We start from the raw sequence: 24,819 nt of genomic DNA, 5'->3' as shown, positions 1-24,819 counted from the left end.
AGTGGTGCTAAATTTAGCCTCTGAGGAGCCGTACGTCTCACAGATCCCTGTTTTAATTACTGACAGTGTGTTGGTAGTTGGTGAGAAGATGGTAACCTTGATAATTTACAGATTTAACATGCCCCGCTCTATCAATTTAACCAAGGTTTCAATTAGATACTAGATCTAGTATTAGCCTCTTTTTAAAAACCTTGTTTTAACTTGTTTTACCCTCATTACTAATAAAATATACTCTTCATATTTCAACCTAAAATAGGAAATAGGCAGCTTATGTCTAAACATTCTCCCATTCTAAAATATACAATATCTACACTATACACTGCATGTCAAATACGCCGAATACAACAGGTGTAGGTAGACCTTACTGTGAAATGCTTACTTACAAGCCCTTAATCAACAATGCAGATTTTTTTTTTTTTAAGTAAGTAAGAAAATATATTTTTAGGGCCTTCCTCTGACACCGCCTGTTAAAGAGGGCCTGATGGCAGGACGCTTGGCCCCAGTGATATGCTGGGCCTTATGCACTACCCTCTGATGCCGAGCAGTTGCCATACCAAGTGGTGCTGCAACCAGTCAGGATGCTCTTGATGGTGCAGCTGTAGACCTTTTTGAGGATCTGAGGACCCATGCCAAATCTTCAACTCCTGAGGGGGACTACTGGAAAAGGAGGACCAAGCACGCGCCCATTCTCATCAACGGGGATGTAGTGGAGCAGGTTGAGAGCTTCAAGTTCCTTGGTGTCCACATCACAAACAAACTAACACGGTCCAAGCACACCAAGACAGTCGTGAAGAGGGCACGACAAAACCTATTCCCCCTCAGGAGACTTAAAAGATTTGTCATGGGTCCTCAAATCCTCAAAAGGTTCTACAGCTGCACCATCAAGAGCATCCTGATGGGTTGCATCACTGCTTGGTATGGCAACTTCTCGCCCTCCGACCGCAAGGCACTACAGAGGGTAGTGTGTACGGCCCAGTACATCACTGGGGCCAAGCTTCCTGCCATCCAGGACCTCTATACCAAGTGGTGTCAGAGGAAGGCTTTAAAAATTGTCAAAGACTCCAGCCACCCTAGTCATAGATTGTTCTCCCTGCTACCGCATGGAAATTGGTACCGGAGCGCCACGTCTACGTCCAAGAGGCTTCTAAACAGCTTCTACCTCCAAGCCTTAGGACTCCTGAACATCTAATCAAATGGCTACCCAGACTATTTGCATTGCCCCCCCCCCCCCCCTTTACACTGCTGCTGCTCTCTGTTATTATCTATGCATAGTCACTTTAACAACTCTACCCACATGTACATATTACCTCAATTACCTCGACTAACCTGTGCCCCCGCACATTGACTCTGTACCTGTACCCCCTGTATATAGCCCTGCTATTGTTATTTTACTGCTGCTCTTTAATTAATTAATTATTTTATTTCTTATTTATATTTTTTTTAGGTCTTAATTTGATATCAAATATTTTTTTGCTTGTTGTTTATTCTGTATAAAAAAAATTTTTTTTACGTTAATAATTTGTTTAAATAATTTTTTTGCTGCGTTGTTGGTTAAGGGCTTGTAAGTAAGCATTTCACTGTAAGGTGTAGTAGACCTGTTGTACTCGGGCGCATGTGACAAATACAATTTGATTTGATTTGAATAGGCGTTGACGTGCGCTCTTCACAACTGTCTTGGTGTCCGTCAACATGTAGGTTTTGTTATGTCTGTTTGGTCTCCACATAAGAACTATCTAGTCTAGTGTAAATTCCATATTCATGTAGTTGACTCTCTGTCCCTCCTGTCCCTGTCCGACAGATCCAAGACATTGTGGTGGAGATGGGACAGGTAGACGGGACTCAACGGCAGAGCCGCACAGCCAAGGATGCTCTGCTACTCTGGTGCCAGATGAAGACTGCCGGGTGAGATAAAAAAAGGCTAATCCAAAGAAATTTACAGAACTGTCAGTATTGACAGAGAAACTTAGTGGCCCGTGTGAGAATAAAACCCACATAAAGAAATGAGAGGCCCACACACGGAATATTGCTACTCCCCATCCCCAAATAAAACACTTCAACATATAGGACTTCAAAGTCTTTGTCAGGTCAGTAGAACCCACAGCCCTGATCTTTCCAACACCATGCTCTAACTCACTGAGACATTGGAACCACAAAAGGATCAATGATCAGGGTTGCTTGGATAAAGCCAGGTTCATTAGAGATCAGTGTATCTTATTAGTCCCGTTAAATGCTGGGATCAGGTTGTGACTGAAGTCAGTCTGGGACATTGACTCTTTGTCCTTCCTGTTTCTACAGATATCCAAACGTAAACATCACCAACTTCACCACCAGTTGGAAAGATGGAATGGCTTTCAGCGCTCTCATACACAAACACAGGTAAGAAAAGATAGAATCACATATCATCCACAATAGTTGTGCCAGAATGATATCATTGGTTACAACCTGGTTGTAACAGAACCATATACACTATATATACAAAAGAACACGCATTCAAATTAGTGGATTCGGCTGTTTCAGCCACACCCACTGCTGACAGGTGTATAAAATCAAGCACACAGCCATGCAATCTCTATAGATGAACATTGGCATTAGAATGGCCTTACTGAAGAGCTCAGAGACTTTCAACGTAGCACCGTCATAGGATGCCACCTTTCCAACAAGTCAGTTCGTCAAATTTCTGCCCTGCTAGAGCTGCCCTGGTCAACTGTAAGTGTTGTTATTTTGAAGTGAAAAAGTCTAAGAGCAACAACGGCTCAGCCGCGAAGTGGTAGGCCACACAAGTTCATAGAACGGACTGCCGAGTGCTGAAGCATATAGCGCGTAAGTATAATTTGTCCTCGGTTGCAACACTCACTACCGTGTTCCAAACTGCCTCTAGAAGCAACGGCAGCACAAGAACTGTTCGGCGGGAGCTTCATGAAATGTGTTTCAGCAGCTGCACACAAGCCTAAGATCACATTGCGCAATGCCGAGCGTCGACTGGAGTGGTGTAAATCTCGCTGCCGTTGGACTCTGGAACAGTGGAAACGCGTTCTCTGGCGTGATGAATCAGGCTTTACCATCTGGCGGTCCGACGGATGAATCTGGGTTAGGCGGATGCCAGACGAAATTAGTTCCAGTGAAAGAAATCTTAACACTACAGGATACAATGACTTTGTAGACGATTCTGTGCTTCCAACTTTGTGGCAGCACTTTGGGGAAGGCCCTTTACTGTTTCAGCATGACAATGCCCCCGTGTACAAAGCGAGAACCTTACAGAAATGGTCTGTCGAGATCAGTGTGGAAGAACTTGTCTGGCCTGCACAGAGCACTGACCTCAACCAGATTGAGCACCTTTGGGATGAATTGGAACACCGACTGCGAGCCAGGCCTAATCGCCTAATATCAGTGCCCGACCTCACTAATGCTCTTGTGACTGAATGGAAGCAAGTCCGCACAGCGATGTTCCAACATCTAGTGGAAAGCCTTCCCAGAAGAGTGGAGGCTGTTATAACAGTAAAGAGGGGATCAACTCCATTTTAATGCCCATGATCTTGGAATGAGATGTTCGACGAGCAGGTGTCCACATACTTTAGGTCAAGTAGTGTATTTTTAAAATATGTGGCTTTGGGTTGTAATGTGGTTGTAATCGCATTAACCAGTTTGACCTGCCGACTCCTGAATACAAGACCACAACCATTCTTTTCTTTATTCACACTATTCCCCCCTCCCCCTCCCCCTCTCTCTGTCTCTGTCTCTGTCTCTCTCTCTCTCGCTTTATTTTTCTTTCTATCTCTTACTCTCTCTCAATTCAATTTCTTTATTGGCATGGAAAACACATGTTTACATTGCCAAAACAAGTGAAATAGATAATAAACAAAAGTGAAATAAACCAACCAAAAAAATCACAGTAAACCTTACAATCACAAAATTTCCAAAAGAATAAAGACATTTCAAATATTATATCTACATACAGTGTTGTAATGATGTGCAAATAGTTAAAGTACAAAAGGGAAAATAAATCAATGTAAATATAGGTTGTATTTATAATAGTGTTTGTTCTTCACTGGTTGACCTTTTCTTGGTTGCCCTTTTCAGGTCACAAATCGTGCTGCTGTGATTGGACACTGTGGTATTTCACCCAATAGATATGGCAGTTTATCAAAATTGGATTTGTTTTCGAATTCTTTGTGGGTCTGTGTAATCTGAGGGAAATATGTGCTTCTAATATGGTCATACATTTGGCAAGAGGTTAGGAAGTGCAACTCAGTTTCCACCTCATTTTGTGGTCAGTGTGCACATAGCCTGTCTTCTCTTAAGAGCCAGGTCTGACCTTTCTCAATAGCAAGGCTATGCTCACTGAGTCTGTACATAGTCAAAGATTTCCTTAATTTTGGGTCAGTCACAGTGGTCAGGTATTCTGCCACTGTGTACTCTCTGTTTAGGGCAAAATGGCAAACTAGTTTGCTGTTTTTTTTTTGTATTTCTTCCCCCAATGTGTCAAGTAATTATCTTTTTGTTTTGCTGTCCTGGGTCTTTGTGGGGTCTGTTTGTGTTTGTGAATTTAGCCCCAGGATCAGCTTGCTTAGGGGGCTGTTCTCCAGATTAATTTCTCTGTAGGTGACGGCTTTGTTATGGAAGGTTTGGGAATCGCTTCCTTTTAGGTGGTTGTAGAATCTTTTCTGAATTTTTATCATTAGTGGGTATCGGCCTAATTCTGCGCTGCATGCATTATTTGGTGTTTTACATAATAGACTGAGGATATTTTTGCAGAATACTGTATGCAAAGTCTCAATTTGGTGTTTGTCCCATTTAAAAAAAATCTTGGTTGGTGGGCGGACCGCAGACCTCAAAACCATGAAGGGCAATGGGTTTTATAACTGATCCTCATTGTTATGTCTCTCTCTCTCAGGCCAGACCTGGTGGACTATAGTGGCCTGAAGAGGTCCAATCCAACCCATAACCTTCAGAATGCCTTCAATGTAGCAGAGCAGACGCTTGGAGTAACAAAACTCTTAGACCCTGAAGGTGAGTGACAATGTGCTGTTGCCTCATCTAGAACTAAGAACCAGTTTCCTGGACCCAGATTAAGCCGAGTCATAGACTAAAAAGCATACTCAATGGAACATCTCAGTAGAAAATCCTTTTCAGTCCAGGACCCTCTGTTCGGGTAACCGGTCCTTTCAGGTCTTTATGGGCTGAGCTCAAGGTGATCTTCTAGTTCTGACTGTCTGTCTGTATTACAGATGTGTTCACAGAGAACCCAGATGAGAAGTCCATCATCACATACGTTGTGGCTTTCTACCACTACTTCTCCAAGATGAAGGCATTAGCGGTAGAGGGGAAGAGAGTTGGCAAGGTGGGGATGGGATAAATAATGCAGTGTGTGTGTGTGTGTGTGTGTGTGTGTGTGTGTGTGTGTGTGTGTGTGTGTGTGTGTGTACATCCGTGCATGCATTATTTCATGTGAGTGTATTACACCCTAGTGTTTGAGTAACCTAACCCTCTGTATCTGTCCTCTAGGTACTAGACCATGCCATAGAGACAGAGAAGATGATTGACAAGTACGAAACCCTGTCGTCAGACCTGCTGACATGGATACAGCAGACAATAATCGTCCTGAACAACCGCAAACTGGCCAACTCTCTGACCGGGGTCCAACAGCAGCTCCAATCCTTCAACTCCTACCGCATAGTGGAGAAACCACCCAAGTCAGTCACCTCAACCTGTCGTATTAATATATGGCTCAACTTGAGTTGCACAATTCCAGAAACGTTCCCTAAAAAAATCTGGGTTTTCCAGAAATCCTCCAGGATTCTAGTAACTTCCAAACTGGGAATTTCCCCCATCTTTTAAAATAAGACATTCTGGTTCTGGTTCTGACATATTGTTTATTGTTCTGTCTGTGATGTTCCAGGTTCCAGGAGAAAGGTAATCTGGAGGTGCTGTTGTTCACCATCCAGAGTCGTATGAGAGCCAACAACCAGAGAGTCTATACCCCCAAGGAGGGGGCTCTAGTGGCTGATCTCAACAGGGTGAGGAATATAAGCTTGCAGGAATACTAAAATGAAGGGAGGTAAGTTTAATCTAGTGGGCTGGTTCAGGACATACTTACGCTATGGGGCGTCAGCTGGAATGCAGGAATGGAGGAGACCGAGGCAGTAGATTGAGTACTGGGTGATTTATTCATGTCACGATTCCCACCGACGGTGGCGCCCCCTCCTGCTCGGGTGGCGCTCGGCGGTCGTCATCACCGGCCTATTAGCTGCCACCGATTCCCTTTTGCTTTTCCCTTTTTTTGATTTTGGACACCTGTGGTCAATTAGCCATTAGAGGGGCTATTTAGTTTAGCTAGCCCGCTCCTTGTTGTGCGGGATTGATTGTTGTATGTCGACTGTCTTGTTCGTGTCGGCTTGGCATTGTCGCACATTGTATTTATTCCCCTGTGCTTGGGAACTTTGTTTTTTCTTCAAAGTGTTATTAAAAACACCACTCCCTGTGTTCGTTGCTTCCTGCGCCTCATTCCTGCAAACGCGACTACCAAAGCCCTTACAGAATCCCGCACCCTCTGAAAAGGCATGGAATCAGCGGGAGCAGCGGGCACTCTTCTGCCCTCGATGGAGGAACGCGTGCTCCACCACACGACAGTCCTACACCGCATTGGATCGGCAATGGACCAGATGATGGAGAGGATGGACCGTTGGGAGAGAAGTGGTATCCTCTCTCCACCTCCACCTCCCCCGATACAGCCATCTTCGCCTCCCACGACATCTGGCTCTGGCGCGCTTCGTTTGGCACTCCCGAGGGAGTACGATGGGGCGGCGGCTGGGTGCCAGGGGTTTTTGCTCCAGCTTGAGCTGTACCTGGCCACCGTCAGACCTGCTCCCACGGGAGAGGAGAACGTGAGTGCCCTCATTTCCTGCCTGACGGGCCGAGCTCTGGAGTGGGCTAATGCGGTCTGGAACGGTCCAGACTCGGCGAGGGACCACTACCCAGAGTTCACGGCTGTTCCACCTCAGGCAAGAGACGAGGAGTGCTCAGGACTTCGTGCTAGAGTTCAGGACCTTGGCTGCTGGGGCGGGGTGGAACGACAGGGCCCTCATAGACCACTACTGCTACAGTCTCCGGGCGGACGTCCGCAGGGAGCTGGCCTGTCGGGACACAGCTCTGTCCCTGGACGAGCTGATAGACATGTCCATACGTCTGGACATTTGCTGGCTGCCCGCGGGCATTCGGAGAGGGTCCTGCCCGTTCCACCCCCGTGCACCCCCGCCCCTACACCTATGGAGATAGGGGGGGCCGTGCCAAGGGGCACCGGAGGAGGTGGCTCCTCCTGCACCAGCTGTGGTCGGAGAGGACACACGGCCGACCGGTGCTGGAGGAGCCAGTCTGGGAGTCGAGAGGGCAGGCAGAACACTTCTCGGTCACCTCAGGTGAGTCAGCACCAGATTCACCCAGAACCCCCTGTTGGTCACGTGTTTTTACCTGTTTTGTTTACAAAAAATGTTCCCTCTTCCCAGCATAGGGCGCTAGTCGATTCAGGCGCAGCTGGGAACTTTATGGACCGTGGACTTGCCATTAAGCTGGGCATTCCGCGGGTGCCGATAGATTCCCCTTTCCCAGTGCACTCCCTAGATAGCCGACCATTAGGGTCAGGGCTAGTCAGGGAGTCTACGGTGCCACTGGACATGGTAACGCAGGGGAATCATAAGGAACGCATTTGTTTTTTCCTTATTGATTCACCTGCGTTTCCGGTGGTGCTGGGGGTCCCCTGGCTGGCTGGTCACAATCCCCGTATTTCGTGGAAACAGGGGGTTCTCCAGGGGTGGTCAGAGGAGTGTTCAGGGAGGTGTCTAGGAGTTTCCATAGGTGCCACGTCGGTGGAAAGTCCAGACCAGGTGTCCACCGTGCGCATTCCCCCTGAATATGCCGATTTGGCGATCGCTTTTTGTAAAGGGCAACTAAATTACCACCTCATCGACAGGGGGATTGTGCGATAGATCTCCAGGTTAACGCTGCGCTTCCCAGGAGTCACGTGTACCCCTTGTGACAGGAGGAGACGGCGGCTATGGAGACATATGTCACGGAATCCCTGGGACAGGGGTACATTCGGCCCTCCATCTCACCCGCTTCCTCGAGTTTCTTTTTTGTGAAGAAAAAGGAGGGAGGTCTGCGTCCGTGCATTGATTACAGAGGTCTAAACGCTATCACGGTGGGGTTTAGTTACCCACTACCTCTCATCGCTATGGCGGTGGAATCATTTCACGGAGCAGAGTTCTTCACAAAACTGGATCTCAGGAGAGCGTATAATCTGGTGCGTATCAAGAAGGGAGACGAGTGGAAAACCGCCTTTAGTACCACATCAGGCAATTATGAGTACCTCGTCATGCCGTATGGGTTGAAAAATGCTCCAGCCGTCTTTCAATCCTTTGTTGACGAAATTCTCAGGGACCTTCACGGGCAGGGCGTGATTGTCTATATCAATGACATTCTGATATATTCCGCCACCCGCTCCACGCATGTGTCCCTGGTGCGCAAGGTGCTTGGTAGACTGCTGGAGCATGACCTATACGTTAAGGCTGAGAAGTGTGAGTTTTCCAAACGAGCCATCTCCTTTCTGGGTTATCGCATTTCCACCACGGGGGTGGTGATGGAGTGTGACCGCGTTAAGGCCGTGCGTAATTGGCCGACTCCAACCACGGTGAAGGAGGTGCAGCGGTTCTTAGGCTTTGCCAATTACTACCGGAGGTTTATCTGGGGTTTTGGCCAGGTAGCGGCTCCCATTACCTCACTGCTGAAGGGGGGGCCGGTGCGTTTGCAATGGTCGACGGAGGCGGATGGAGCCTTCAAGAAGTTGAAGACGCTGTTCACCGACGCACCCGTGTTGGCGCACCCGAACCCGTCTTTAGCGTTCATAGTGGAGGTGGACGCATCCGAGGCTGGGGTGGGTGCCGTGCTATCACAGCGCTCGGGTACGCTATCGAAACTCCGCCCCTGCGCTTTCTTTTCGAAGAAGCTCAGTTCGGCGGAGCGTAACTACGATGTGGGGGACAGGGAGTTGCTAGCGGTGGTCAAAGCCCTGAGGGTGTGGCGGCACTGGCTTGAGGGGGCTAAGCACCCCTTTCTCATCTGGACCGACCACCGAAACCTGGAGTACATCCGGGCAGCGAGGAGACTGAATCCACGTCAGGCGAGGTGGGCCATGTTCTTTGCCCAGTTTAGGTTTACCATCTCCTATAGACCGGGTTCCCTGAATATGAAAGCCGACGTGCTGTCCCGTCTCTATGACACGGAGGACCGGCCCATCGATCCAACTCCCATCATTCCAGCGTCTAGGCTGGTGGCACCAGTGGTATGGGAGGTGGAAGCGGACATCGAGCGGGCATTGGTGTTGGAACCTGCGCCTGCGCAGGTGCCCGTGGGGCGCATGTATGTGCCGCTCGGGGTTCGTGATCGTTTGATTCGGTGGGCGCACACGCTACCTACTGCGGGTCATCCTGGTGTGGCGAGGACAGTGCGGAGTCTAAGGGGGAAGTACTGGTGGCCCACCTTGGCTGAGGACGTGAGGTCCTATGTCTCTTCCTGTTCGGTGTGTGCCCAGAGTAAGGCTCCTAGGCATCTACCGAGAGGGAAGTTACAGCCCCTCCCCGTTCCACGACCATGGTCGCACCTGTCCATCGACTTCTTGACAGATCTTCCACCCTCTCAGGGGAACACGACGATTCTGGTGGTTGTGGATCGGTTCTCTAAGTCCTGCTGTCTCCTCCCATTGCCCGGTCTGCCTACGGCCCTGCAGACTGCGGAGGCCCTATTTACCCACGTCTTCCGGCACTACGGGGTGCCGGAGGACATTGTCTCTGATCGAGGTTCCCAGTTCACATCCAGGGTCTGGAGAGCGTTTATGGAGCGGCTGGGGGTCTCGGTCAGTTTGACCTCCGGTTATCACCCCGAGAGCAATGGGCAGGCGGAGAGGGTGAACCAGGAGGTGGGCAGGTTCCTGAGGTCGTATTGCCAGGACCGGCCAGGGGAGTGGGCGAGGTATATTCCCTGGGCTGAATTAGCCCAGAACTCACTAAACCACTCCTCTACTAACATATCACCCTTTCAGTGTGTGTTAGGTTACCAGCCGGTCCTGGCACCATGGCACCGGAGCCAGACCGAGGCTCCTGCGGTGGAGGACTGGGTCCAGCACTCCAAGGAGACCTGGAGAGCCGTCCAGGACTCACTAAAGGAGGCCAGTGCGCGGCAGAAGAGGAGTGCTGACCGCCACCGCAGTGAGGCGCCCGTGTTCGCACCGGGAGACAGGGTCTGGCTCTCGACCCGGAACCTGCCCCTCCGCGTGCCCTGCCGGAAGCTGGGGCCGCAGTGTGTGGGGCCCTTCAAAGTCCTGAGGAGGATAAACGAGGTGTGTTATCGGTTGCAACTCCCTTCCTATTACCGTATTAATCCCTCGTTTCATGTGACTCTCCTCAGGCCGGTGGTAGCTGGTCCCCTTCAAGAAGATGAGGTGCCGGAGGTCCCTCCTCCCCCTCTGGACATCGGGGGGTCCCCGGCGTACAGCATACGGGCCATTTTGGACTCGAGACGCTGGGCGAGGGGCCTGCAGTACCTCGTGGACTGGGAGGGGTACGGCCCGGAAGAGAGGTGCTGGGTGCCGGCGGAGGACGTCCTGGACCCATCTATGTTGAGGGATTTCCACCAGCTCCGTCCGGATCGCCCTGCGCCTCGCCCTCCGGGTCGACCTCGAGGGGGGGGGGAGGGTACTGTCACGATTCCCACAGACGGTGGCGCCCCCTCCTGCTCGGGTGGCGCTCGGCGGTCGTCGTCACCGGCCTATTAGCTGCCACCGATTCCCTTTTGCTTTTCCCTTTTTTTTGATTTTGGACACCTGTGGTCAATTAGCCATTAGAGGGGCTATTTAGTTTAGCTGGCCCGCTCCTTGTTGTGCGGTATTGATTGTTTTATGTCGACTGTCTTGTTCGTGTCGGCTTGGCATTGTCGCACATTGTATTTATTCCCCTGTGCTTGGGAACTTTGTTTTTTCTTCAAAGTGTTATTAAAAACACCACTCCCTGTGTTCGTTGCTTCCTGCGCCTCATTCCTGCAAACGCGACTACCAAAGCCCTTACAATTCATGAACAAAGACAAAAGAATGACTGAATCTTAACAAAGTCCTACAGTAGCCTGTTGACAGTGCAATAAACTGTCCATGTCTGTGCAGCTCCTCCTCATGGACTGCACCGGATTTTTCCAGTTCTTGCTGTGAGATGTTACCCCACTCTTCCACCAAGGCACCTGCAAGTTCCCAGACATTTCTGGGGGGAATGGCCCTAGCCCTCACCCTCCGATCCAACAGGTCCCAGACGTGTTCAATGGGATTGAGATCCGGGCTCTTCGCTGGCCATGGCAGAACACTGACATTCCTGTCTTGCAGGAAAACACTCACAGAACGAGCAGTACGGCTGGTGGTATTGTCATGCTGGAGGGTCATGTCAGGATGAGCCTGCAGGAATGGTACCACATGAGGGAGGAGGATGTCTTCCCTGTAACGCACAGCGTTGAGATTGCCTGCAATGACAACAAGCTCAGTCCGATGATGCTGTGACACACCGCCCCAGACCATGACAGACCCTCCACCTCTAAATCAATCCCGCTCCAGAGTACAGGCGTTGGTGTAATGCTCATTCCTTCGACGATAAACACGAATCTGACCATCCCCCTGGTGAGACAAAACCGCGACTCGTCAGTGAAGAGCACTTTTTGCCAGTCCTGTCTGGTCCAGCGACGGTGGGTTTGTGCCCATAGGCGACGTTGTTGCCGGTGATGTCTGGTGAGGACCTGCCTTACAACAGGCCTACAAGCTCTCAGTCCAGCCTCTCTCAGCCTATTGCGGACAGTCTGAGCATTGATGGAGGGATTGTGCGTTCCTGGTGTAACTCGGGCAGTTGTTGTTGCCATCCTGTACCTGTGATGTTCGGATGTACCGATCCTGTGCAGGTGTTGTTACACGTGGTCTGCCACTGCGAGGACGATTAGCTGTCCGTTCTGTTTCCCTGTAGCGCTGTATTAGGCGTCTCACAGTACAGACATGGCAATTTATTGCCCTGGCTACATCTGCAGTCCTCATGCCTCCTTGCAGCATGCCTAAGGCACATTCACACAGATGAGCAGGGACTCTGGGCATCTTTCTTTTGGTGTAGTAGAAAGGCCTCTTTAGTGTGCTAAGTTTTCATAACTGTGACCTTAATTGCCTACCGTCTGTTAGTTGTTAGTGTCTTAACGACCGTTCCACTGGTGCATGTTCATTCATTGTTTATGGTTCATTGAACAAGAATTGGAAACGGTGTTTAAACCCTTTACAATGAAGATCTGGGAAGTTATTTGGATTTATATGAATTATCTTTGAAAGACAGGGTCCTGAAAAAGGGCCGTTTCTTTTTTTGCTGAGTTTATAATTAACCATGTTGTCCTCTGCAGGCCTGGGAGCATTTGGAGCGGGCGGAGCATGAGAGGGAACGTGTCCTGAGAGACGAGCTAATTCGTCAGGAGAAACTGGAGCAGATGGCCAGACGCTTCGACAGGAAGGCTTCCATGAGAGAGACCTGGCTACTAGAGAACCAGAGACTGGTGGCACAGGTAAATGTCCAATATTATACACTGGGTGGTTTGAGCCCTGAATGCTGATTGGCTGGCAGCCGTGGTATATCAGACTTAACATGTCCACTATTATACACTGGGTGGTTCGAGCCCTGAATGCTGATTGGCTGACAGCTGGAATACACCTGAACACAGATAGCACATAAAAAACATAACAAACAGACATCCACTGTTCATTTTGGGGCCAATTCAACGCTGAGATAAGTGCATGCAACTTGGACCTTTGCATAAATAATTCATTGATGTCAGTGGGATACTTGTGTGAAAACTTGCACAAATCTCAAGTCAGAATACTTACCTGCCCCAAATATTAAGATAGACATACATAACAGTCTCTTCACATCTGAAATACCTTCCACCTTCAGGACAACTTCGGCTACGACCTGCCGGCGGTAGAGGCCGCTAAGAAGAAGCACGACGCCATCGAGACGGACATCGCTGCCTACGAGGAACGCATCCAGGGCATAGTAGCCATCTCTAACGAGCTGGAGTCTGAGCGTTACCACGACACCAAGCGCATCGACGTGCGTAAGGACAACATCCTGAGGCTGTGGGATTACCTACAGGAGCTGCTGAAAGCTCGCAGGACACGCCTGGACAAGAACCTCACCCTGCAGAGGATCTTCCAGGAAATGTTATACATCATCACCTGGATGGATGGGATGAAGGTACGGTGATAATAGTAACAATACTAATAATACACATCATAAAATAACAATATGGCCAAAGCAACTTACAACATGGAAGATATTGACAGTGATGCATACTGTATTTACTATAGCTGGCCCCTGCTGCAATCAAACCCATAACCCTGGTGTTGCAAGCTAACCCATAACCCTGGTGTTGCAAGCTAACCCATAACCCTGGTGTTGCAAGCTAACCCATAACCCTGGTATTGCAAGCTAACCCATAACCCTGGTATTGCAAGCTAACCCATAACCCTGGTGTTGCAATCTAACCCATAACCCTGGTGTTGCAATCTAACCCATAACCCTGGTGTTGCAATCAAACCCATAACCCTGGTGTTGCAATCAAACCCATAACCCTGGTGTTGCAAGCTAACCCACCACCCTGGTGTTGCAAGCTAACCCACAACCCTGATGTTGCAAGCTAACCCATAACCCTGGTGTTGCAAGCTAACCCATAACTCTGGTGTTGCAATCTAACTCATAACCCTGGTGTTGCAATCAAACCCATAACCCTGGTGTTGCAAGCTAACCCACAACCCTGGTGTTGCAATCAAACCCACAACCCTGGTGTTGCAAGCTAAACACAACCCTGGTGTTGCAAGCTAACCCATAACCCTGGCTTTGCAAGCTAACCCACAACCCTGGTGTTGCAATCAAACCCACAACCCTGGTGTTGCAAGCTAAACACAACCCTGGTGTTGCAAGCTAAACACAACCCTGGTGTTGCAAGCTAAACACAACCCTGGTGTTGCAAACTAACCCACAACCCTGGTGTTGCAAGCTAACCCACAACCCTGGTGTTGCAAGCTAAACACAACCCTGGTGTTGCAAGCTAACCCACAACCCTGGTATTGCAATCTAACTCATAACCCTGGTGTTGCAATCAAACCCATAACCCTGGTGTTGCAAGCTAACCCACAAACCTGGTGTTGCAAGCTAACCCACAACCCTGGTGTTGCAATCAAACCCACAACCCTGGTGTTGCAAGCTAAACACAACCCTGGTGTTGCAAGCTAAACACAACCCTGGTGTTGCAAGCTAAACACAACCCTGGTGTTGCAAACTAACCCACAACCCTGGTGTTGCAAGCTAACCCACAACCCTGGTGTTGCAAGCTAAACACAACCCTGGTGTTGCAAGCTAACCCACAACCCTGGTGTTGCAATCTAACCCACAACCCTGGTGTTGCAAGCTAAACACAACCCTGGTGTTGCAAGCTAATCCACAACCCTGGTGTTGCAAGCTAACCCACAACCCTGATGTTGCAAGCTAAACACAACCCTGGTGTTGCAAGCTAACCCACAACCCTGGTGTTGCAAGCTAACCCACAATCCTGGTGTTGCAAGCTAACCCACAACCCTGGTGTTGCAAGCAATCCCACTAAGCCATTGGAACCAGACACAGCATGGGCTAGGTTATGAATTTGAAAAAAAGCATTCCACAGGGATGTTGGTCCATTTTGACTCCAATGCTTCCCACAGTTGTGTCAATTTGGCTGGATGTCCTTTGGGTGGTGGATCATTCTTGATACAGACGGGAAACTGTTGAGTGTGAAAAACTAAGCAGCGTTGCAGTTCTTGACACAAACCGGTGCGCCTGGCATCTACTACCATACCCCGTTCAAAGGCGCTTAAGTATTTTGTGTTGCCTATTCACCCTCTGAATGGCACACATACACAATTCATGTCTCAATTGTCAAGGCTTAACAATCCTTCTTCAACCTGTCTTCTCTTCTTCATCTACACTTATTGAAGTGGATTTAACATCAATAAGGGATATCAATAAGTGATCATAGCTTTCACCTGGATTCAACTGGTCAGTATGTCATGGAAAGAGCAGGTGTTCTTAATGTTTTGTATACACAGTGTATTTGCATAGAGTGTATAACTGCAGAAATACATTACGATAGTTTCCCCCTGCTCAAGCAAGCTATGCTACAACATTCCTTTGCTAGGTTTGTCCCATCTCAATGAACTAACCTCCTTGCCACCCCACGCTTCTGTGCCTGACCTCCCCTCCCCCTCCACCTCTCCCCCTGACCCCTCACTTCTGACCCTGTGGCATGTCCCCAGGCTCGGCTGCTCTCCCCTGACTTTGGGAAGCACTTGTTGGAGGTGGATGACCTGCTCCAGAAGCATGCTCTGGTGGAGGCTGACATCACTGTGCAGGCAGAAAGAGTTCACGACTCCAACGTTGCTGCTCTCAAGTTTGCCAATGGAGATAGTAAGTGAAGTGCAAGCAACATTCCTATTCCTTCTACTGTCCCTCTACCTGTTTTGTACTCGGGCCATACATATCATCTAACAAAAGAGGGTAACACGTTACATTAAATATTTTTTAAGTATACCTTCATGTAAAGTGTAACCCAAAATACTGTAGATCTTCATGTAAAGTGTTACCAAAATATATCTTCATGTAAAGTGTTACCAAAATATATCTTGATGTAAAGTGTAGCCCAAAATATATTTGAATGTAAAGTATAATCCAACTCAGTGGTCTTGTGGTTAGAGTGTCCGCCCTGGGATTAGAAAGTGGGGGATCCATTATCACTGCATAACATTAAGTCATGTTTTGACCCACCTCCCCCCTCTCTCTCCCAGGCTACAAGCCCTGTGACCCCCAGGTGATTAAGGACCGGGTGCAGCACCTGGACCTGTGTTACCAGGAGCTGTGTGCCCTTGCGGCCCAACGCCGCGCTCGCCTCGAGCAGTCCCGACGCCTCTGGAACTTCTTCTGGGAGGTAGGTAGTCTAGAGGCTGGAAAGATGGGCTTGCAACTGGAGGGTTGTGCCCTTGAGCAAGGGACTTAACCCCTAAAGTACTCCATGGGTGCTGCACTGCGGAGGACCATGTCCTCTGAACTCTCTCTCTCTGTGTGTGTATGTGTGTGTCTCAAGGGGTTTGGGATAAAGGAAAAATACAAACATTAGTGTATCCGAGACAATTGACATTAAAGTATATTATGTCTTATCTCAGATGGCCGAGCTGGAGAGCTGGATCAAGGAGAAAGAGCATATCTTCTCCTCGCTGGACTACGGCAAGGACCTGACCAGTGTGCTGGTCCTGCAGAGCAAACACAGTGCCTTCGAGAACGAGCTGGGGGCTCGCCGTGCACACCTGCAGGAGATCATGGATGAGGGTGATAAGATGATCCAGTCCAGACACTTCGGGGCGCCCCAGGTCAGTTTGTAGAGGGTGCTGGGCTTAGGTGGTAGAGTGTGGCACTTGCAACGCCAGGGTCGTGGGTTTGATTCTTGCTGGTGTCCCCGTTACTTAAATGTATGCATGCAGTACTTTAAGGTGCTTTGGATAAAATTCTAAATGAAATATATTTTATTATTGTATATATTAGGTTGGGGATTGCATGGAGGACGTGAGGCGTCAGTGGCAGCAGCTGGAGGAACTGGCAGCGTTCAGAAGGCAGAACCTCCAGGACACCCAGCGGTTCTTCCAGTTACAGGGAGATGCTGAAGACCTGAAGGCCGGGCTGCTGGATGCCAAGAGGCAGATGACTAGTGATGACATGGGCCATGATGAGTATACCACCCAGAGATTGCTGAAGAGACACCGAGACCTCCGGAACGATGTCGCCAAGAACGGAGCCACCATCGATGCTCTGACCAAACAGGTGAATGAATGAACTGACTGACAGAATGGCTGATTGGGGATGTGTCCAAAATGGCACCCTATTCCCAGGGCAAGTAGTTTACTATGTAAGGAGTACCATTTCGGACGTACCTTGGTTTGTTTTACTGTACTACTTAAAGGTGCAATCAGCAGTTGCTACATCCATTTTTTTTATTTAAAAGTGAATGATATGCACCCATCAAATATAGTACAAAATATAAGCTTGTTTTACTCCAATGTTTGTAAACAAAGTAAAACATAAACAAACACTGTATAGCCTAAAAACATTGTTAAAACTATCATGGATGGTCAGTACTTGCATCCACATCTCTGTCTTTGAAAATCGAGAGTGGTTACATTTCTCCAGCAATGTATGTATATGGCAAATACACTTTAAAATACACTTGAACTTGACCAGGCGGCGATGCTACCCGAGGAGCTGCGCAACACGCCTGACATCCAAAGACGTCTGAAGGACATCAGAGACATGTACATGGAGCTAATGTCCCTGTGTGACCTGAGGCAGAAGAAGCTGGATGATGCCATGGCCCTCTACACAATCTTCAGTGAGACAGACTCCTGCGAGCTGTGGATGGGCCAGAAGGAGACCTGGTTGGTGGGGCTGGACGTTCCGGAGAATCTAGAGGATCTGGAGGTGGTGCAGAACAGGTACAAACCACAGTTACGATACAGTATGAAGGTTGGAGAGGAAGTAGTGCAGAACAAGTACAAACCAAGCTGCTTACATTGCAGACAAATTGCACAGATTATCAGATCATATCATATTGTTTGGGTCCCTGCAATGTTAAACACGACTTCCACATTTGTAGAGATCTGACACTGATCATATCTGTATATTTGCTCTAGTGCAGGGGTCCCCAACTGGTGGCCCACAGGCTGAATTTGGCCCATGGGTCATTTTATTTGGCCCCTCATGTTTTCAGAGTAAAAAAATATAGATTCTTTAAATATTTGTTTTAATTGTTTGACATGTAGACTGTAAAAACACCACCAAATCAGCTCCAAGTGATTTTTATTTTGGAAATCTGCTCCAAAGTATTCCCATGCATAATAGAGAGATATACAATGTATTGTAAATGATCGTATAAAAATGTAAGCAAGGTTTGAAAGGATTATGTTTTAGACAAATATTATATCTGTTTGGGCTTCTTGCGGTCAGTTTGCAGTCCGTGGCTGATGAGCCCTGCTCTACTGCACACTGTATGATGTATCGATTACTATGTTTTCTCTTCTTAGGTTGAGTATTCTTGCTTCAGATATGGCTAATGTCCAGACGCGTGTTGATGATGTCAACAAAGCAGTGAAGCAGCTTGAGGACAGCAGACACCCTTGTACCAAAGAGGTGAAGGAATGCCAGTTGAGACTGAATACGAGGTGAGACTCAGGCTGATGTCTTCTTCTTTTTCTTCTTCTTCTTCTTCTTCTTCTTCTTAATATTATTTATCCATAGTCCACAGTCTTTCCTCCCTGCATTATTAATATTGACTCTCTCCTTTGCTTCTCTTCACTTCCAGGTGGGAGGCCTTCAAGGCCATGGTTGAGGACAAGAAGCGGAAGGTGGATTCAGCTCTCAGCTACCACAACTATGGACTGGAGTGTGACGAGACAGAGGCCTGGATCAGGGACAAAACCCGGGTCATCAAGTCTACCCAGGACCTGGGCAACGACCTAAACGCAGTGATGACCATCCAGAGGAAACTCTACGGGATGGAGCGGGACCTGGCTGCCATCGAAGACAAGCTCAACTTCCTGAGGAGCGAGGCGGACCAGCTGGCCAAGGACCACCCAGACAACGCTGCAGACATCCTGTCTAGGAGAGCCGAGCTGGACGCAGCCTGGGATAACCTGAGGGCCACCCTGAAGGACCGGGAGGTGTGTTTGTGTGTGAGTGTGTGTGTGTTTGCTATCTGGAGTTGATCCCCTCAAACAACAACAAATTGACTATTAAAGTTGTATTGTATTGTAGGACTCTCTGGGAGAGGTGTCCAAACTGCAGACCTTCCTACAGGACATGGATGACTTCCAGTCCTGGCTCTTCAAGACCCAGAAGGCCGTGGCATCTGAGGACATGCCTGAGACCCTGCCCCAGGCTGAGCAGCTGCTGAACCTCCACGATGATGTATATGATGACATGGATGCTCATGAGGAGGACTACCACAAGGTTAGTTTCAGTTTAGGATTTAAACTACAGTTTACACAAAGTCCTAACACACCAATAAAAAGCAAGGGTAGCCCTTTACACTCATACCTGTATGTGGATTGAAGAAGCCAGATTTGGACACTGACAAGCGCCTATTTTGGAACGCAGTGGTTGTACAGCAACATGCTATACATGATGTTAGAGCTCAGGCTCTGCACTTTTGACTGACAGCCGTTCTGAACTTGAGCACCGCATGTGACGACAAGTTGCCCCCATCCCTCCCTCTAATTGGGCAACTTTTGCAAATTTTTGGTTGCCTGAGTGAGGGAAATGCTGTAAATTAAGATGACTCAATGTATTTTGAAAGATGGTGATTATTATAAATACTGCTCGGATGTCGTACAAGCAAGCCAAACACCCGAGTCCAGATGTGCACTTCACATTTCCATATGATAAAACTCATATACAGTGTCAATGTTTATGATCTCTATGATTTGAGGCACAGTAAGGATTAGCATGGGTAACCTTACTGTATAAAATGACAAGACCCCGGGAAATACATTTTAAAATCCCAATGTTGACAATAATGAAATTCCATAAAATAGGCTATACAACATGCACAGCATCAGATTAGCCAAAAATGTAATAGCACATTTGGATGGAGCCGAACAGACACCCTGGATGGAGCCGAACAGACACCCTGGATGGAGCCGAACAGACACCCTGGATGGAGCCGAGCAGACACCCTGGATGGAGCCGAGCAGACACCCTGGATGGAGCCGAGCAGACACCCTGGATGGAGCCGAGCAGACACCCTGGATGGAGCCGAGCAGACACCCTGGATGGAGCCGAACAGACACCCTGGATGGAGCCGAACAGACACCCTGGATGGAGCCGAGCAGACACCCTGGATGGAGCCGAGCAGACACCCTGGATGGAGCCGAACAGACACCCTGGATGGAGCCGAGCAGACACCCTGGATGGATCCGGGTAGCGGATACCCTGAAGTAGCACGAGGACTTTGTCTGCACCATGGACGCCAACATGGTTGTCACATGGAAGCCTTTAGCCTAACGTATTTACTGAACGCAAAGTCACCATAAATTCAAATCATATGCATAATTGACAGTGCCGGACTGCACATGCAACACGAATGCAGTTAATAAACCCTACAGGAAACCCTACAGTATAGCCTATAAAAGAACATGTGCCTCTTTCAGCTGTCATTGTGCATCTTCAGACAGTCACAAATTTGATAGACCTATGCACAATTCACTACATAGGGCCTAGGCATCTCTGCCACAGATGTGAAGTCTGTTAACAATTCAGAGGCAAAAATGCTATCTTCTCTTGTCCCATAGAGCCTAGGCTTTTTCCTATCCAGTCTCATTCCCACTGAAACCCCAAATCATGACTCCTGCCTCGCATGAAAATTCCTAACTTTATTTTGTAATCCATAGGTTGTATTATCAAAGCACATTTCTCTCATGTTAAAATGCCACTATAACATTTCCCCCGCTTCTCTGTGCTGTGTTGTACATGAGAGCATGGCCAGCAGCATACCACCCTGCATCCCAGTGCTGGCTTACCTCTGAAGCTAAGCAGGGTTGGTCTTGGTTGATCCCTGGGTGGGAGACCAGATGCTACTTGAAGTGTTATTGAAGGGCCAGTAGGAGGCACTCTTTCCTCATAAAAAGAAGATCCCAGGGCAAAAATTGGGGACATTACCTTGTGTAGGCTGCTGTCTTTCAGATGGGATATTAAACAGGTGTCCTGACTCTCTGTGGTCACTAAAGATCCCATTATTATAAGAGTAGGGGTTTTAACCCTGGCTAACTTCCCAACCTAATCATCCCCAGCCTACAATTGGCTCTTTCCTCCTGTGTCATTATTTTTGTTGCTGTAAATGAGAATGTGTTCTCAGTCAACTAACCTGGTTAAATAAATAAAAATTAAGAGCTTTGGTAGAGAATGTGTGATCAACAAACAGTATGAGAGTAAATATGGATATTTTTTAACAGTGTTGGCCTCCATTAAGATAGGTCTACCTTGATATTTAAACTATTTCCACTCTTCATCTCCCCCTTATTCATGAGCTGATCTGTATAATCATCAACTCGATTTAGCCAAATATAGGCGATACTTCAGCCTACTACTGAAATGTTCTGCCGATCAAAGATAGAAATCTTTAAATAGTTGAGCAGCCAAGCTGACAAGGTGGCACAGCGCCCCTCTTATTTGGGGAAAACCCTTGGTTTTAAACAAATGTGCACTTCCGATATTTGAGGTATTTCCCGGTACTCTCGGGATAAAAATAAATTATTCCCGGTATTGAAACTTGGTTGAATTTAAAAAAAATATGAATCCCTTACATACATGATGACATGGCGTCATACCCAGTGGTGTAAAGTACTTAAGTAAAAATACTTAAAAGTATTACTTAAGTCATTTTTTGGGGGTATCTATACTTGACTATACTCTATACTTGACTCTATACTTGACTGGATAAAAGGAACACCTATGTGAGAATGCTGTTCATCGACTACAGCTCAGCGTTTAACACCATAGTGCCCACGAAGCTCATCACTAAGCTAAGGACTCTGGGACTAAACACCTCCCTCTGCAACTGGATCCTGAACTTCCTGACAGGCCGCCCCCAGGTGGTAAGAGTAGGCAACAATATGTCTGCCACGCTAATCCTTAACACTGGGGCCCCTCAGGGTTGTGTAATTAGTCCCCCCCTGTATTCCCTGTTCACCCACGACTGCGTGGCCAAATACGACTCCAACACCATCATTCAGTTTGCTGACGACAAAACAGTGGTAGGCCTGATCACCGACAACGATGAGACGGCCTATAGGGAGGAGGTCAGAGAACGGGCAGTTTGGTGCCAGGACTTCAACCTCTCCCTCAACGTGATCAAGACAAAGGAGCTGATCGTGGACTACAGGAAAAGGCGGGCCGAACACGCCCCCATTAACATCGACGGGGCTGCAGTGGAGAGGGTCGAGAGTTTCAAGTTCCTTGGTGTCCACATCACCAACGAACTATCATGGTCCAATCATACCAAGACAGTCGTGAAGAGGGCACAACAAAACCTTTTCCCCCTCAGGAGACTGAAAAGATTTGGCATGGGTCCCCTGATCCTCAAAAGGTTCTACAGCTGCACCATCGAGAGCATCCTGACCGGTTGCATCACCGCCTGGTATGGCAACTGCTCGGCACCTAACCATAAGGCGCTACAGAGGGTAGTACGAACGGCCCAGTTCATCACTGGGGCCAAGCTTCCTGCATTCCAGGACCTATATAATAGGAAGTGTCAGAGGAAAGCCCATAACATTTTCAGAGACTCCAGTCACCCAAGTTATAGACTGTTTTCTCGACAAGCTGTATTGGAGCGCCAAGTCTAGGACCAAAAGTCCTCAACAACTTCTACCCCCAAGCCATTAGACTGCTGAACAATTCATAAAAATTGCCACCGGACAATTTACATTGACACCCCCCCATCTTGTACACTGCTGCTACTCGCTGTTTGTTTGTTACCTATGCATAGTCACTTCGCCCCCACCTACATGTACAGATTACCTCAACTAGCCTGTACCCCTGCACACTGACTCGGTACCGGCGCCCCCTGTATATAGCCTCGTTATTCTTATTGTGTTACTTTTTATTATTACTTTTTATTTTTGTCTACTTGGTAAATATGTTCTTCTTCTTGAACTGCGATGTTGGTTAAAGGCTTGCAAGTAAGCATTTCACTGTAAAGTCTACACTTGTTGTATTCGGCGCATGTGACAAATAAGGTTTGATTTGATTGATTTGATTTGACTTTGTTATTTTTTTTTATAACTTTTAATTTTAATTCACTACATTCCTAAAGAAAATAACGTATTTTTTACTCCATACATTTTTCCCTGACACCCAAAAGTACTCGTTACATTTTGAATGCTAAGCTGGACAAGAAAATGGTCCAATTCACACACTTAGTTTGTAAATGATGTCTGAGTGTTGGAGTGTGCCCCTGGCTATCTGTAAATTAAAAAAAAGTGAAACAAATGGCCGTCTGCTTTGCTTAATATAAGGAATTTCAAATGATTTATACTTGTACTTTTACTTTTGATACTTAAGTATATTTAAAACCAAATACTTTTAGACTTTTACTCAAGTAGTATTTTACTGGGTAACTATCACTTTTACTTGAGTCATATTTTCCATTAAGGTATCTTGACTTTTATTCAAGTATGTCAATTGGGTACTTTTTCCATCACTGGCCATGCCCTGGGTTGTTCTGAACAGAATGAGCCTATGTTTGTTGATTGTGAAGAACATTTGCAGCGGTGCTGAATGCACGCATGACTCTTCTATGTGCACCAAAATTATAAATCTGTTTTCTGAATTGCCCTGTGAAAGCCTATCACTGTAAGATCATATTTTATAACTTAGCTAGTCATGTTGGCAATAGAACACACTTTAGAATTATGCCCACCTGACCCAGATTGTGATTTATAATGGGCCATTTTTGGATTGAATAAACTACAACAGTAATTGTGTGATGGCGGGGATGCAGGGCTGTGTTCCAAACAGAACAACTACAAGTGTACTTGTTCTAGTTCCTCAACGGCACAGCTAGGAGAGATCAAAAAATAAGATTATAATTTCACTATTTTTTTGTCATAAAAGTGCATTAGAATGTCCTAGGAACTGTGCACATTTTGGAGAGGTGCTTGGCCACTTGGAGACACCAGTTAGACCTCTCACTCAAACCCTTGTCCTTTCTTTGGTCTTATCTACCCCACATTTTCCCGGAATATTCTTATCATGTTACTGAATTCATCCAGAGTATTTTCAGATTTTGTTATTAACAAATGCGGTGAAAAGTACAGTAAATGTCAAATCGACTTGTGTCAGGTGAACTGTTGTGTCCTCAACTTTGGTCTAATATTTTTCTTATAATCTCCAAATTGTTCCCTTTCAGTTGCTACCATGCTTATGCATATGCATTTCATATTTCTTCTGTAAGAACATTTACAATTTAGCCTTATCCAAAAAAGAGTTATAGATAGAACAGCAGGTATGGTTCACAACAGTTAGGAAAATTGACATATTATAAAAACGTATTTGATGTGGAACAGCAAGCATAATTCAATCCAATTCAAGTCAATTCAATTTATTTCAGGTGAGGGACACGGGTGTGGCGGTAACCCAGGGCCAGCTGGACGACCCTCAGTACCAGGAGCTGGACAAGAGGCTGAAGGGTCTGGACCGCGGCTGGGACGAGCTCCACAAGATGTGGGACAGCAGGAAGGGCTTCCTGGACCAGGGCTTGGGCTTCCAGCTGTTCATGAGGGACACCAAGCAGGTGGAGACCATCCTCAACAACCAGGTAAGATAACTTGTTCTCATTGACTTACTTAGCTAAATAAAGGTTTACAAACATCCTCAACTACTAGATAAGATTAACCAATGTTGTGATACCAAGTCATTATTGTAAAAAATAATTTGTTCTCAGTGATTTGCCTGGCTAACTAAAGGTTTACAACAACCAGGTAAGAAGATAAAAAATATTGTAATTTTTCCTTCCATAAGCATTTCCCTAATGTATTTGTATTTAATTTGTAATGTGCTTTTTACTGTGAATGCTGGAGTGAGTAAGATTTTCTATGTATTCATTACATTTGCCAGAGTTGGGGAGTAATGGATTACAAAA

The 24,819-nt window shown here is 47.3% G+C and overlaps 1 protein-coding gene across 3 annotated transcripts in view; it reads left to right on the top strand.

Moving 5' to 3' along the window:
* Nucleotides 1-24,819, top strand: part of LOC106611276 (spectrin beta chain, erythrocytic) — an 80,952-nt gene that overhangs the window by 27,267 nt on the left and 28,866 nt on the right. For all 3 annotated transcript variants that reach the window (XM_014211314.2, XM_045723623.1, XM_045723622.1), the window contains 17 exons: nt 1,799-1,902; nt 2,296-2,376; nt 4,892-5,007; nt 5,226-5,338; nt 5,503-5,690; nt 5,897-6,014; nt 12,457-12,615; nt 13,002-13,304; nt 15,398-15,548; nt 15,926-16,065; nt 16,301-16,504; nt 16,677-16,952; nt 17,370-17,620; nt 18,209-18,346; nt 18,487-18,844; nt 18,939-19,133; nt 24,289-24,495. In XM_014211314.2, coding sequence (XP_014066789.1) covers nt 1,799-1,902; nt 2,296-2,376; nt 4,892-5,007; nt 5,226-5,338; nt 5,503-5,690; nt 5,897-6,014; nt 12,457-12,615; nt 13,002-13,304; nt 15,398-15,548; nt 15,926-16,065; nt 16,301-16,504; nt 16,677-16,952; nt 17,370-17,620; nt 18,209-18,346; nt 18,487-18,844; nt 18,939-19,133; nt 24,289-24,495 — 3,102 coding nt within the window. The remainder of the gene's footprint in view (nt 1-1,798; nt 1,903-2,295; nt 2,377-4,891; nt 5,008-5,225; nt 5,339-5,502; nt 5,691-5,896; nt 6,015-12,456; nt 12,616-13,001; nt 13,305-15,397; nt 15,549-15,925; nt 16,066-16,300; nt 16,505-16,676; nt 16,953-17,369; nt 17,621-18,208; nt 18,347-18,486; nt 18,845-18,938; nt 19,134-24,288; nt 24,496-24,819) is intronic.

The sequence above is a fragment of the Salmo salar genome, chromosome ssa09 (genome assembly GCF_905237065.1).
Source record: "Salmo salar chromosome ssa09, Ssal_v3.1, whole genome shotgun sequence".
NCBI lineage: Eukaryota > Metazoa > Chordata > Actinopteri > Salmoniformes > Salmonidae > Salmo > Salmo salar.
This window is presented reverse-complemented; position numbering and strand designations above follow the sequence as displayed.